This window comes from Piliocolobus tephrosceles, chromosome 1, assembly GCF_002776525.5.
Source record: "Piliocolobus tephrosceles isolate RC106 chromosome 1, ASM277652v3, whole genome shotgun sequence".
NCBI classification, from domain to species: Eukaryota; Metazoa; Chordata; class Mammalia; order Primates; family Cercopithecidae; genus Piliocolobus; species Piliocolobus tephrosceles.
Genome location: NC_045434.1, coordinates 144815912 through 144828976, shown reverse-complemented (window position 1 = coordinate 144828976; position 13065 = coordinate 144815912). Strand labels below are relative to the sequence as shown.

At 41.7% G+C, this 13065-nt stretch overlaps 1 protein-coding gene across 2 annotated transcripts in view; it reads left to right on the top strand.

Annotated features, from left to right (window-relative positions):
* The first annotated feature begins 1854 nt into the window (after positions 1-1854).
* AK5 (adenylate kinase 5) overlaps positions 1855-13065 on the top strand; it is a 279140-nt gene continuing 267929 nt past the window's right edge. The window contains exons 1-2 of one of the 2 annotated variants that reach the window (XM_023209150.1): positions 1855-2301; positions 6850-7036. In XM_023209150.1, the coding sequence (XP_023064918.1) occupies positions 2242-2301; positions 6850-7036 (247 nt within the window). In that variant the 5' untranslated portion in view covers positions 1855-2241. Of the gene's footprint in view, positions 2302-2531; positions 3540-6849; positions 7037-13065 lie in introns of those variants that run through there. The other variant, XM_023209155.1, reaches the window with a different exon arrangement.

Genomic DNA, 13065 nt, shown 5'->3' with positions numbered 1-13065 from the left:
TATACCTCTCTCATGTAGCCCCTCCCTACAAAGCCACAACTTCCTTTGCAAAAGTAATTATGAACATCTTCCTCTTTCACACATCTCTCCCCACCCTGGCACACACCAAAATACACTGATTGTCCCTGCATAAGGCTACTTGAAAACTTGCCATATCACCATTTACTACATTTTTCAGGCTGTCTACAATTTTTAGTGCAGTGCAGTCTTTCTTATCCATTCTCTTTTTACAAGCAAGTTGCCACCACTTGTCCGGTAACACTAAAGTACACGTAGAATTATGCATTTCTTCAAGGGAAGACAGGTGAGCCGTGCTCTGCCAGATTCTTGTCTGTAAAGGATGACCTTGAAAAGTCCTGGAGAAAGTGGCTTCTTCATTCCTATGTGTTTCACCTCTACTGTGCATGCTCACAAAGTAAGCCTTAATGCCACGGACCATCGTACTTTTCAAGCATCATTGCATAGGAAAGAGACACTGCTTTCACTACTGCCCTAGCCAATCTTAAATAAGGTAAAGAAATACTACAAGTTGGGACTGTAAGTGAAGAAGCATATTCTAAGGGCAAAAACCAATTTCCATGGAACTGAGATACCTGCCTCGTTTAAGGCAACCATATGACACACGGGTTCACAAGTGTTCTCAAAACTTCATTTACTCCCGCAGGTAAAAACAAAGCTGTAGCTATAGTTAAGGCCTGAGCTGCAGTTGCTTCCGGAACAAGAAATAGAACCAAGAAAATATCTGCAAAGATGCACTTGAAATGGACATTCAGACTCTATAGTTTTTTAAAGCAGAGGCAGCGGTTGCTTCTTTCTCCAGCCAGACCCCAGATACCAGTGCCTATCAAAGTGTCCTGTCTCACGCACCCTCCTATACTGTTAGGCTTTGTGGGAAGTTAGAGATCATATTCTCTGGGGGCACGGACTACGGACTGTCTCCCAAACAGGCAATGAGAAGACATCTTAGTAGGGAATTGAGTCATCTTGGGAGCTGGGAGGAAGACGGGTTACACCTTGACCATGGTCTGCAGCAGGAAGATCCATCACCCATTATGCCTTAGCGCACCCACCCATACTCACTCATATTCCCCCAGGGGTGCTCTGATGCGACACTGTCCACGGGCTGCACACTCCTCAGGTCTAATTAATGATGCCCACCCTCCCCACCTACTAAACACATTTGCAATTTAAGCATCTCTAGCTCTCCACTGCCACCCACCTTTCTCCTCCACTGTCCCTTCCTCTCCATGGAGATAATTAACTAGTTAACTACTTATTAGTCCTTCAGTTGATTAGGATTTCAGGCTCACACTAAGGCCTTATCCTAAAGTCTATAAAGATTTGTGACACCGACAGGGAAAAAATTCGAAACCAGCTAGCAAAACTTTCCTGAAGGAGAGAGATACTCAAGATCTAAAAATTATCTTAAGGGTTGGATTCCATACCATGAATCCCCTTTTCCTCCTTCCCCGCAGCTCCCTATAGTGAAAGATAGGTAATCTTAAGAATAAATGATAAATCCTGTGACTATTAGGTTTTTCCTGAGAGTTCCTCGGGGACCCGGAGGTAACCGTGTATGTGCGTGCGTGTGTGTCTGTGTGTGTACAAGGTCCGGAGAAGCGAAACGGTGGCAGGTTCCTACAGACCCCGACCCTGTTCCCTTGGCCACCTGGTCCCGGGTAGCTGCATCCCTGCGCGGCGCACGCATGGAAGCGTCGCGCTCTGGCGCCGGTGCGGCACCGAGGGGTACGACGGCGACCCCCTGCGCGCGCCCGCCCCCACCCCCGCACCTCGCGCCCGCCCGCGCAGCGTGACCGGCAGCCGCCGCAGACCCGGTTCGGGGAGGCGCGGAGCGCGGCGCGCTGAACCGGAGAGGCAGGCGGGCGGGCTGCTGCCTTGCGTCCGCCACGCTGTCCTCCCTCCTCCGCTCCCTGCGCCCCACCCCTGGCGGCCGCGCTGCCTGGCAGCCCGGGAAGCCGCGGCACAGCTGCTCGGCGCCTGCAGCTCCGGCTCAGGGACTGCAACTGAAGCGGGGGCGGCGGGAGCGCGGAGACCACAGACCCCGGGGAGAGGCGGAGGGGGTCCCTGGCCTGGGCGGAGAGGCTGAGCTGAGTGCGCGTGAGAAAGAGGGCTGCACCGCTGCTCGGCGCGGACTCTGCCAGCCCCAGCGCCAGCCCCGGCTCAGGTCGCCGCAGCCCGGGATCCTCCCCGCTTGCGCCCCAAGGCACGCGCGGCACAGCCATGAACACCAACGATGCCAAGGAGTATCTGGCCCGGAGGGAAATCCCTCAGCTTTTTGAGGTAGGGGCTAGGGCTGGCCGACGGGCGGGAGCATCCGGGGACTGCATCTCGGGGGTTCGGGGTGAGGCAGCCGCGCCCCGTCCCACCATCCCCACGCGGGGCATGTAATTGAAGGGGCTTGCAGAAGCGCACTCGCCCGGTCGCCCGCGGGTAGTCGCCTTTCCCGCGGGTTGCCAGGGTCCTTGTCAGATGGCTGGGCTTAGAAGCCTGCATCTTGCAGATCAAGTTTCAGTCTTCCAGCAGGGTTCTGAAAGCAGCCTGTCCCCATCGCGCCCCTCGGATGTGGACATCCAGGGTGGGCTCCAGACCGCGGCCGGGCCGCGCTCTCTGGGGGCGAGGGCCAGGCCAGGTGGCTGCACTATCGCCCAGCAGCGAGTAAAGATTCGAAACTGAGGGATCCAGAGCCCTAGTCACTCTACTTGTCCAGGGTTGGAACCCCTCGGGGAAAGAGGAAATGTGGACGAAGGCAGCCCTCCCCGGAGACAGCTTGGAAGAGAGGGATGAAGATGCAAAAAGCAAAACCCAACCTATCGAGTGCCACCTCCCCGGTGACAGGCCCCCGCGTTGCTCTGCGCTTTCGCTGAATGAACTCCTGAGCACGTTTTTCCGTTGCCTAGGAAGGGTTGGGCCGCAGGTTTCGCCAGTGCTCGACAACCCACCTGGAGATAGCAGGTCCGGGAGGAAGCTGCGAGGCGGGCGGACTCCTGTTGCTCAGTCTTCAAACCGAAGCACAGCATCATCTGCACCGGGACCCGGAGTAGGGGGACACTTGGAGACTGAGAGAGAGGAGGCTTGAGGATTGAACCTTAGTCGGTTCTAAGCCATAGCCCCTGTCTCAGGTCGTTTTGGCTTCCTTTCCTTCTCTTCCTATTTGAATTTAAAAACATTCCTGAATCTCAAGTGCTTTTGCTTGAAGTGGGGGGAGGAGGAGAAAAGAATAGAAGCAAGCCAAGCTTCCTAAGAGAGCTCTGAAAGGGGAAATTCATTCTCTGCAAACCTCGTTCCCCATTTCTGAAAACTGATAGACTGCTATCGTAAACTAAAGGCCATGAGGGGTTTTTCCCCCCGATTTGAGGGATTTTTTCTGTTAAAAGGAATTTTAAAGCACCACTGGAGAAAATAATTTTGCCTCAGTTTCCCTAAACTGTCTTTAAAATGGGTTGCCATAATTACAGATCTTCTTTTCTCTCACCTCTATAAGCCACCGTTTTCAGGTCATCTGAAGTCAAGATTTCCAGGTGAACCACTCACTGAGCTTAAGCGTGGTATGTGAAGCCCAAATCTACCAAATGTGTTACTCCTGCGTGAAAATAATTAGGTGGTGTTGCATAAGGACAGGTCTTGAGAATGTGTGGGAATCTTAAGAGTTGTTCTTTTTTTGTTTTAATTTTCAAAAAGTAAATATGGAAATTAAGAGGCGAAGGTTTTTCTCACAAAGATTACTACTGAGATATATTTCATTTCTACGCTTCTGAATCATTAAAAACATCTGTAGGAGGACCACGTGATTGCAAAAATTCCTACATAGTACATCTTTTTTGTTTATAAATGTGGGTACTGTTTTTCCTCCTTGGTGGAAGGTAACCACAGAGAATTTTGATAGTTTATTAAAATCTACACCGTGTACGCAAATAAGTTATGGCAGGCCTTTTTGTTAAGGTTTTGTTTTTTATTTACTTTTCTGCATATGAATGGAATAAATAATGCACACCCAGAAAAGGAAGTCAACTTGCTTGGGTGAAATACAGTAATGGACTTAGATTCACTTCTGGACAGTAAGAAGATGTAAGTAGACTGCTGGTGACCTCCAAAGGCTACATCCTTCAGTAAGACGAATCTGTGCTATGCGCAGCTCAAGAGGAAAGGAAAATCTGGCAGTTCTCCATGTGATGAGAGTAGACTATAAAACTAAATACTTAAGGTTTTTAAAATGGATTTTGCCCACCACAATATTCTAAGTGTACAAAGTTTAACAATTAGCTATCTACTAAACACCAAGATATTGGCCCCAGCTGTGGATATTAGAGGCCATTACAGACAAACTGATTATTGTATTGACGTATTGTCAGACAAGTAAATATATCTAACTGAACTTTTCAGATTTTTTCCTAATTTGAGACATCATGTAAGCCAAATGGAATATGGGATATCTCTGGTAGGTTCATGTTTGAAATGTGTTTCCAGTTTTAGATTTTTTTAAAAACCACTTTCTTATTATTTTATCATGAGTTCTTAATTCTGGCTAACTTTATGGTGTGTATATTGATCTTGCACCTTACAGCAGAGATTTGGCAATCAATTTGAATACTGTGGAAAGTCAAATTAGATTATTCAAGGTCTCAAAGGGTTCACTCAGAGACTGAGCAATAATATGTGCTGGTTATCTTCAATACCTGAGAGTGGCTGGCTATTAGAAAAAAAGATCTGAATTATCCGTGAAGGAATGGAACTCATGGCCCCATTTTAAAATCAATGCCCTTTGGAGAACCAGTTTTGTTTAAGGACGCTGGAAATGTATATTTTCAGAAAACAGTCATTGAGTGTGTTCACCCATTTCAGGCAATAGTAGGGATTAAAAGAGGGCATTTTGCAGATGGCACAGAGAATCTCATGTTTTCTTTTATTTCACACCACATTTCTGCAACAGGTACAGAGAAGAACATATGGGTTTTGGAATCAGAAACACTGAATTGAAATCCTGGGCCTAGGTGTTTCTAGTTGAGTAGACTGGAGTAGTCACTAACATCTCTGAGTTGTGATTTCCTCATCTATAAAATGGGGGTAATAAAGTCACACAGGGCTGAGAATGCACTGGGTATGCAAATGAATATATGACACAGAGGCTTTTATTTATTAATAAGATTAATACTGGCTTGGCATATGGGAGAAATGTGAGAAGCTCAACTGCAATGTGTGTGTATATAGGACAGATTTTGACAAACAAACTGGATTGGATGCCCAGGTAGTTTTTTCTGCTCCCTCTGCAACTTGGCTGATAGAGGTGCACACTCTAGCTTACTCTATTTAGGATTTCAGAAAACAAATGTACCTGGTGAGAATTGCCTACCATTCTGAGCAAATTACACAGGAAATAATTGAAAATAAAATACTGTATTTAAACAGATGTCAGCCCTTCAAAGGGTGTTTGGATGCTAACAATGTATATTGGTAAGAATAATCCTTTATGCTTTTGCCATGAAATACTCCAAAGGAAAATATTTTGTACGTCAGTCCCGCTTCCAGGAATCAGCATTTCCAAACTGGTAGCATTTTTAGAAACTAGTACCAGTGACACATAAGACACCATGAACCAAAAAAGCAATAGCAGGATCATGCGTTTTTTTCCTTTCCCATCTGGAATCTTAGTGGATATTGTAGTGACCTACTCTATGTCAAATAGTAATTTTTTTTTTTTTTAGTCTCAGACCTCAATTTTTTTGAGTCTCACTTAGATTTGAGCTTTGAGGGATTTTTTTTTCCAATTGGAAAACAGTTAAATATGCACCTACCAAATGCCAGGGAAAGCATCAGTATCTGGGGATTGAAAAATGAATGAGACTCACTCTGTGTTGTTGAAGAGCTTATAATTTAGAAGAGAGACCAATGCATAACCCAGTGGTTTCAGTATAAATGACAAACAAGTATGATGTTTTATGCTGGATACCATGGGAACACAGAAGAAGGGGTTCACAGACCAACCTAGGGATTCAGAGAAGACTTCCTGATAGTAATAATAACTAAAACCACCAACAAAGTTTGTTGGGCACTTACTATGTGCCACGCACTTAATGTGCACTGTACAAATATGAAATTATTTAATTCTTTAAAAACTCTATGAGGTATTTATTATTACCCCCATTTTATAAAAGAAGAAACTGAGGCTTAGAGACATAAAGGGTGGGTAGGAGTGAGACAAATAATGACTGGGGCATTTTCAAATGCTGCATTTTATCTCACTGTGATAAAGTGAATGGCTCTTCCATTTTAAACTATCTAGTTGCCTGAATTGCTTAAGAGGCAGAGAATGCTGAACTGAAAACTAATTAGGCGAGAATTTAAGGGATTATCTTAATGATTCCATCAGATCATAATTTCAACTCTGTTTATTAAAAGACAAATGCAAAGAACAAAAACTACCGGAATCCAAAGATGAGCCATAACACTATTTTAACAAAGGTGGGTGGGGCCACGTGCGGTGGCTCATGCCTGTAATTGCAACACTTTGGGAGGCCGAGGTGGGTGGATCGCTTGAGGTCAGAAGTTCGAAACCAACCTGGCCAACATGGTGAAACCCTGTCTCTACTAAAAATACAAAAAGTAGCTGGGCATAATGGTGTGCACCTGGAATCCCAGCTACTTGGAAGGCTGAGGCAGGAGAATCACTTGAACAAAGGAAGTGGAGGTTGCAGCGAGCCAAGATTGTGCCACTGTACTCCAGCCTGGGCAGCAGAGTGAGACTCCATCTCAGAAAAATAAATTAAATTAAATTAAAAAAAAAAAGGTGGGTTTAAAAGACATTTTATTTGTACATATTTTGTTTTATTTCAGAGCCTTTTGAATGGACTGATGTGTTCTAAGCCCGAAGACCCAGTAGAATACTTGGAAAGTTGTTTACAGAAAGTCAAGGAACTGGGTGGCTGTGACAAGGTGAAATGGGATACATTTGTAAGCCAGGAAAAGAAGACCTTACCTCCGCTAAATGGAGGACAGTCCCGGAGATCCTTTCTAAGAAATGGTAATGTATATGGAGAATAATAGACAGTTTTATTGTTATAGCAATTCTCTTTAAAACATGCCATATAGACTATACACAGTGATTTCATTTTTTGAGTTTACAAATGCCTGAAGTCCTTGGATCATGATTAATTTCTCTCTGCTACTAATTCTAATCACTTCCATAAAAAGACAAACAAAATTACATACCATTGTCCAACAATTCACTAGAGGCTTAATGAAATTTTATATTACTGACTTCATTATTTTGCAAAATAAATTACATTAGCAAACCATACATACATTTTTCTTAAAATTGCAAATAAGATTTCTCACAATAAATGAATAGAATACAAGTATAATTGGTAGTTATTGCATAGCAGTTCAGTATTTTTTTATTAACTAGAAAGAGATTTGGCTTACTAATGTTTCCAAGTTCAGAGTTCATAATAATGCATCTGCATAAATGCATGTAAAGTTTATACTAGTGATAAAAGAAAAACTTCAGCCAAATTAAATCTAAAGGAGTTTAATTGAGCAACAAACAATTCATGAACTGGGCAACCCCCAGAAACACAGCAGATGCACAGAGAAACCAGTGCAGCCACGTGGTGGAAGATTTATAGACAAAAAAAAGGAAATGACATACAGAAATCAGAAGTGAGGTACAGAATGGCTGGATTGGTTACAACTCAGCATTTGCCATATTGAATACAGTTTGAACACTCAGTGTATAAATGGTTGAAGTGCAGCCACTGGGATCGGCCAAGACTCAGCTATTGTTACAGGTGCATACTCCCAAGTTAGGTTTTCAATCTTGTCTACCTATTAAGCTAGGTTGCAATTTGTCCACAAGGTCTCAAATATAGAAGTATGGAGTCCTTCTCAGGTCATAATTTAGTGCACTTTAACACTAGTTAATTCAGTAAAATTTTTTTAAGCATCTACTGAATGCAATGTATTAATTAATACGTTAATCTGGGCATTTGGGTGCTATAAAAGAAGTTGGAAAAGTAAACTTGTTTAAATTTTAGGAGTTGTTTAGAACTGAAAACTGTAGTTCATTAGAGAAGATTCATAGTGTTTTGATCTCTTTCTGAAACATGTGCTTATCAAAATTAGGGGTTCAACATGAGCCAACCAGCCTTTCAGCCTCTAGATGAAGTTGAGACGTATTATAGTATGTGCAAATTGGAATCAGCTCAAATCAGGGGAAACTAAATTCTGTTCTAGTGGCCAAGATCATTACATTTTCAAAACTGAAACCATTCTCAAAAATTATACAACAAAAGGTTTATGCTATACAGACAGCCTCTGAAATGGAGACAATTCTATCTGCAATGAATATAAGCAGGAAGCAAATCTTAGTTTGCTTAACCTTATTAGTCATGACCCACGTAGATTTTATTTGAATGCAGTGTGGGAAAAAGTCATAGTGTGCTAATTTTCAAGGAACACAAGCAAAAGAAGGCAAACAGAAATAGCTTTTCCTAAGAAACATCTCTAAAGAAAAGAGTCCTTCACCATTCATGCAGAAGTCAATGATATGACCCTGACCAAATTTCCCAGTGCTGCTGAGAAGTAATGAGATGTCTGAAGTTGCTATTTAAAACTAATTTTGGAAACTTTCAAATGTTATAATGGACCAAAAAAACAGAGAAATAGTTGGAAAATTTTGGTGTGACTATAAGGTAATGAGATTAGCACTCTGAGTCTTAGCAATAAATCTCATTACTGTGCAAGGTCTCTCACCACTCTCTGTCTTACATAGCAGGAGGTAAAATAACACTCAGTACAAAATAAGCCATGTGGTTACATTCTGTGGGAAGTCCTAGGGTAAGGTTGTGTCTTTATATACTTACTAAATCAAATTTGCAACAAATATTTTGATTTGACCTTTAGGACCTTACAATACCAAAGGGATTTTTCTCTTACTATACAGTCTATTCATAGACCCACGTTCTGATTTGATAACCAAGCAGAGTCCCAGGTATAAAGTTCACTCTTTGTAAATCAGCAGGATTTCTGGTTCACTGAGAACAGCCTGATACACAGAGTAGCAAATGAACAGAATTGGAGTTTAGAACTCCAAACTGTGCAGACACAGCTTAGATATGCCCTCTCTGTGGGCAGCAGGTACTCATGGTTCTATCTTTAAGCCAGTTGCTGCTACAGCATACCACTTAGTACATTACTACTTTGGTGAATAAATGATATTTTTGTGGGCTTGAACAGTTCATACACATCCCCAACATACGGGAAGCTTACTTCCCAGGGTGTCATCATACTTAATGTCTGGCTCCCTGTTAAATACATACCCCGTACTCTTGTTTGATCAAGTGAGGTAAATATGGGAATCTGCTTTCCAAACCTTAAAGTACTAATAAACTTCAGGTATACATTTTAAAAATTAAATCTGAGAAGCTATGACATCTACTTAGTTGGAAAGCTGCTCTGACTGGGTGTAAAAGTGACTGCAACAAAATAAAATCTTGATACTTCTATTTGATACTTTTTTATACTGTTACTTGGCCTGATTGTACATAGAAGCTAGGCAGGCCATGAGAGAATGGTAAGGACTGTGGCCAAGCTAGAGAGCAGAGCTAGAGAGAACAGTCATTGTTTAAAGACAGTTAAGTGCAAATTTTGCAAAAATGTCCAGCTGAACAAAACACATCTGTGGGGCTATGTTGGGTACACAAATTGTGAGTTTGGAATTCCCGATCTAGCAGGACAAGCTAAAACAAGAATGGAAAATGTAGGCTTAATTTTCATTAAAATAAGATTGCATGTTAATTTTAGGTTCTCCATACCCACTGATACTTTACCAAAATTCCCACATGGGAATCTTTTAGTTAATCATCAAATACAAAATTTTCATATAGCTATGGTGGTAAGAATGTGGCGTCACATGGTCTTATATCTGAAAGGTATGCTAAAAAATGGAAAATGATTTCTAAACTGATTGGTCCTGTAATAATACGATTCTATTTTATGAAATACTTAATTCGTGTGTGCTTTGAAGGTTTTAGTTGTAATGTGTGGAATCGTTTATTACATTCAACAAAATTCCTAACTGCCCAGTGTCTTAAAGCATAGTGATTATTTCTAGAAATGAGTGATTCATACATTTTTTGTAAAAATATTGCCTTAGCTATGTTAATGTGTCATTACTATGAAAAATTATTCTGTGAAATGAAACATTTTCATCATCTAATCAAGTTACTTTCCTAAGTTAAAATATGATACAGCAAGGATTAAATTATTGGCTGACTGTCTTTAAAGCATTAAATATGAGGTAAGCATCCCTTTCTTTCTGCCACATGCATACAATTGAATAATTATCTGTAAATAAGAGTTCTAATCCCATAACCCCAAACATTCATAGAGCCTGTCTTCCAGAATATCTCATTATCTTATATTCAACATGTCCAAAACCAAACACACTATATTTATTTCAAAACCAGCACTTACTTCTTTTCCTGTTTCCATGAAGTCAGCCGGTAAGTCAGTTGAGCAATAAATTAACCATTTTTTGAGTACTACTATGTGTCAGACATTCTTTTAGGACTGAGAATCCAACCATCAGGAAAGAAGAGACATGGCACCTTCCTTTGGGGACCTTATAGCCTAGCAGTAGGAATATAAGCAGGAGCACAATGGCATCATAGGAAAATCATATGCTAAGGAGTTAACCATGTTAACAAAGGACTGAATCTAACCTAGGCTGGGGTTCAGGATCGGCTTCCTAGAAGAGGTGATGTGCTTATATTTGGAGCCGAAAGCTAAGTGTGTGTTAGCTAGAGAAGGATGAGAGATTGTACCAGGGAACAGAGAAGAGAAGTTCCTGAGGCCGACAAAGAAGCTGTAATTTGGTTAGCAATGAGAGAAGTCCAATATTGCTGGAGCAGAAAAGAGAGGGCAGAAAGATACTATATGAAATGCAGTATGGTCCTTATCCTTTTAGACTTGAAACCTGGAAATTGTTTTTGAACTGTCACCTCCTTTCATTTCTCATATTCCAACCCTAATCATATCCTTCAGATCTGGCCATCCATTTCCATTTCCATTTCCCCTGCTACCACTCTAGCCTAAGCCTTCATTTCTCATCTGTTGATTAACAGCCACCTAGCTGCTACTCTTTCTGTTCTTAGTCTTTCCCTGCTCCAATTCATTTTAACTAGCAGATTAACCTTCCTAAAACATGTATTTCATTTCATTGTTTCCTTTCTCTTATCAACCCTCCCCTGCAAATCCTCCACTGGCTTTCTACTAAAGCTAAACCCTTTACCATGGTAAAGGGTTCAGGGACCTCCACATTGAACCACGCTCTGCCCACCCATTTTATCTTCTGAGTTTTCTCTATGGGAAACTATTTCAGTAAGACATTCTTTTTATTATTAATTCAACAAATATTTATTGGACACTGACCATCTGCCAAGCACAGTTCTAGATCCCAGGGATACAGAGCTCCAGACCATAGGTACGGCCCCTGCTCTCATGAAACTTATAATCCAATTGGAGAAGACAAACAATGATTGAATGGACAAATGAAAAAACTCTCAGATGGTGCAGTAGTTGCTGTGCAGAGCATTAGAGTGACGTCTCTGAGACTCACTAGGAGGCTGCACTAGATTAGAAAGTCAGTAAAGTCCTCTTGCAGGAGGAGGTGACCTTTAAGGTAAAGTGTCAATGACAAGAAGCAGTCAGCCATGGGAGCAACAGGGGAAGAACATTTCAGGCAGTTGATTGTGGTGGCAAGCATGGAAGCAGGTAGATCAGTAAATAGTCTATTATGATATTCCAGGTAAAATATGATGATGGCTTTGGAAGAGTTGTGATAGTAGAGATGGAGAGAAGCATATGCATTTGGTATATGTTTTGCAAATAAAGTATTGGGAGTAGATGTGCAGAGAGAGGGAAGAAAGTAATCAAGGATAATGTTTCGAATTTTGTCTAATGTTGGATGAACTGATTAAATTTCAAGGCAGAGCAGGATACTGTTGGTGCTTTTCCTGATGTAGCCCTTCCCAGCTCTTTCTAAAAGAGATCTACTGTCATCTGCAGACTACCCACTGCTTTTCATGAAGCTAAAATGAATCTAGTGGGTCCGTGGTCAATGGTCTTATTTATTGTATCAACAGAGAATGGAAAGTTCTAACGGATCAACATCCCTGGGAGGAGATGTGAGCCTTAGGCCATGCTAAGATACAGTAGTCAGCAGAATTCCTCATGGAAGGCTAGGTGGCCTCTTGTTTGCTTTGTGCGAGTGCCTTTTGGGTAGTTAGTGCTTCTCTGTGCCTCCTGGAATACTGACACCTGAGGTAAAGAAGAGGAAGCCATAAACTATATATCAACAACTGGTTGAGACCATCTCCCTAAGTTTGGACTTGCCAGCCCTGTCCTCTGGTCCTTTTGAGTATGTCATTTGAATTTCTGACTCGGAGTCTTCGTACTGTTCCCACCAACTGGGTTATATTTCCTGCATTTCATCACCTGTGCTTGTCTTTCAAAGTTCAGGTCCTGCCTCCTGTGCAAGTCCTTTCTTACCACTGCAGCCCAAATGTAATTCATTAAATTACTGTGGTGTTTATCAGAGAGATACTCATTTTACCACTTATCGTGACTGGTGTTCATACAGCTATAAGATATAAACATATAAGCTCTAGTTTATAAGCACTAAAGGGACAGGACTACATCATATTCTTATACCAAATTACTCTTAACACACTAACATATCTGGCATGTTATAAACAGCAATAAATAGCAAGTATTTGTTGCCATTATAGATACAAACTTAAACTTTTACATCTTTAAATCAAGTAGATTAAAAATAATAAGTAAATTGATAAAGTAAAACTAGATGATGTTACAAGATATTCCAATTGTAGGAATTATTTGCACCCTCCTACTAACCATGACAGTACCTTAATTTTTTTTTTTTTTTTTTTTTGAGATGGAGTCTCGCTTTGTCACCCAGGCTGGAGTGCAGTGGCCGGATCTCAGCTCACTGCAAGCTCCGCCTCCCGGGTTTACGCCATTCTCCTGCCT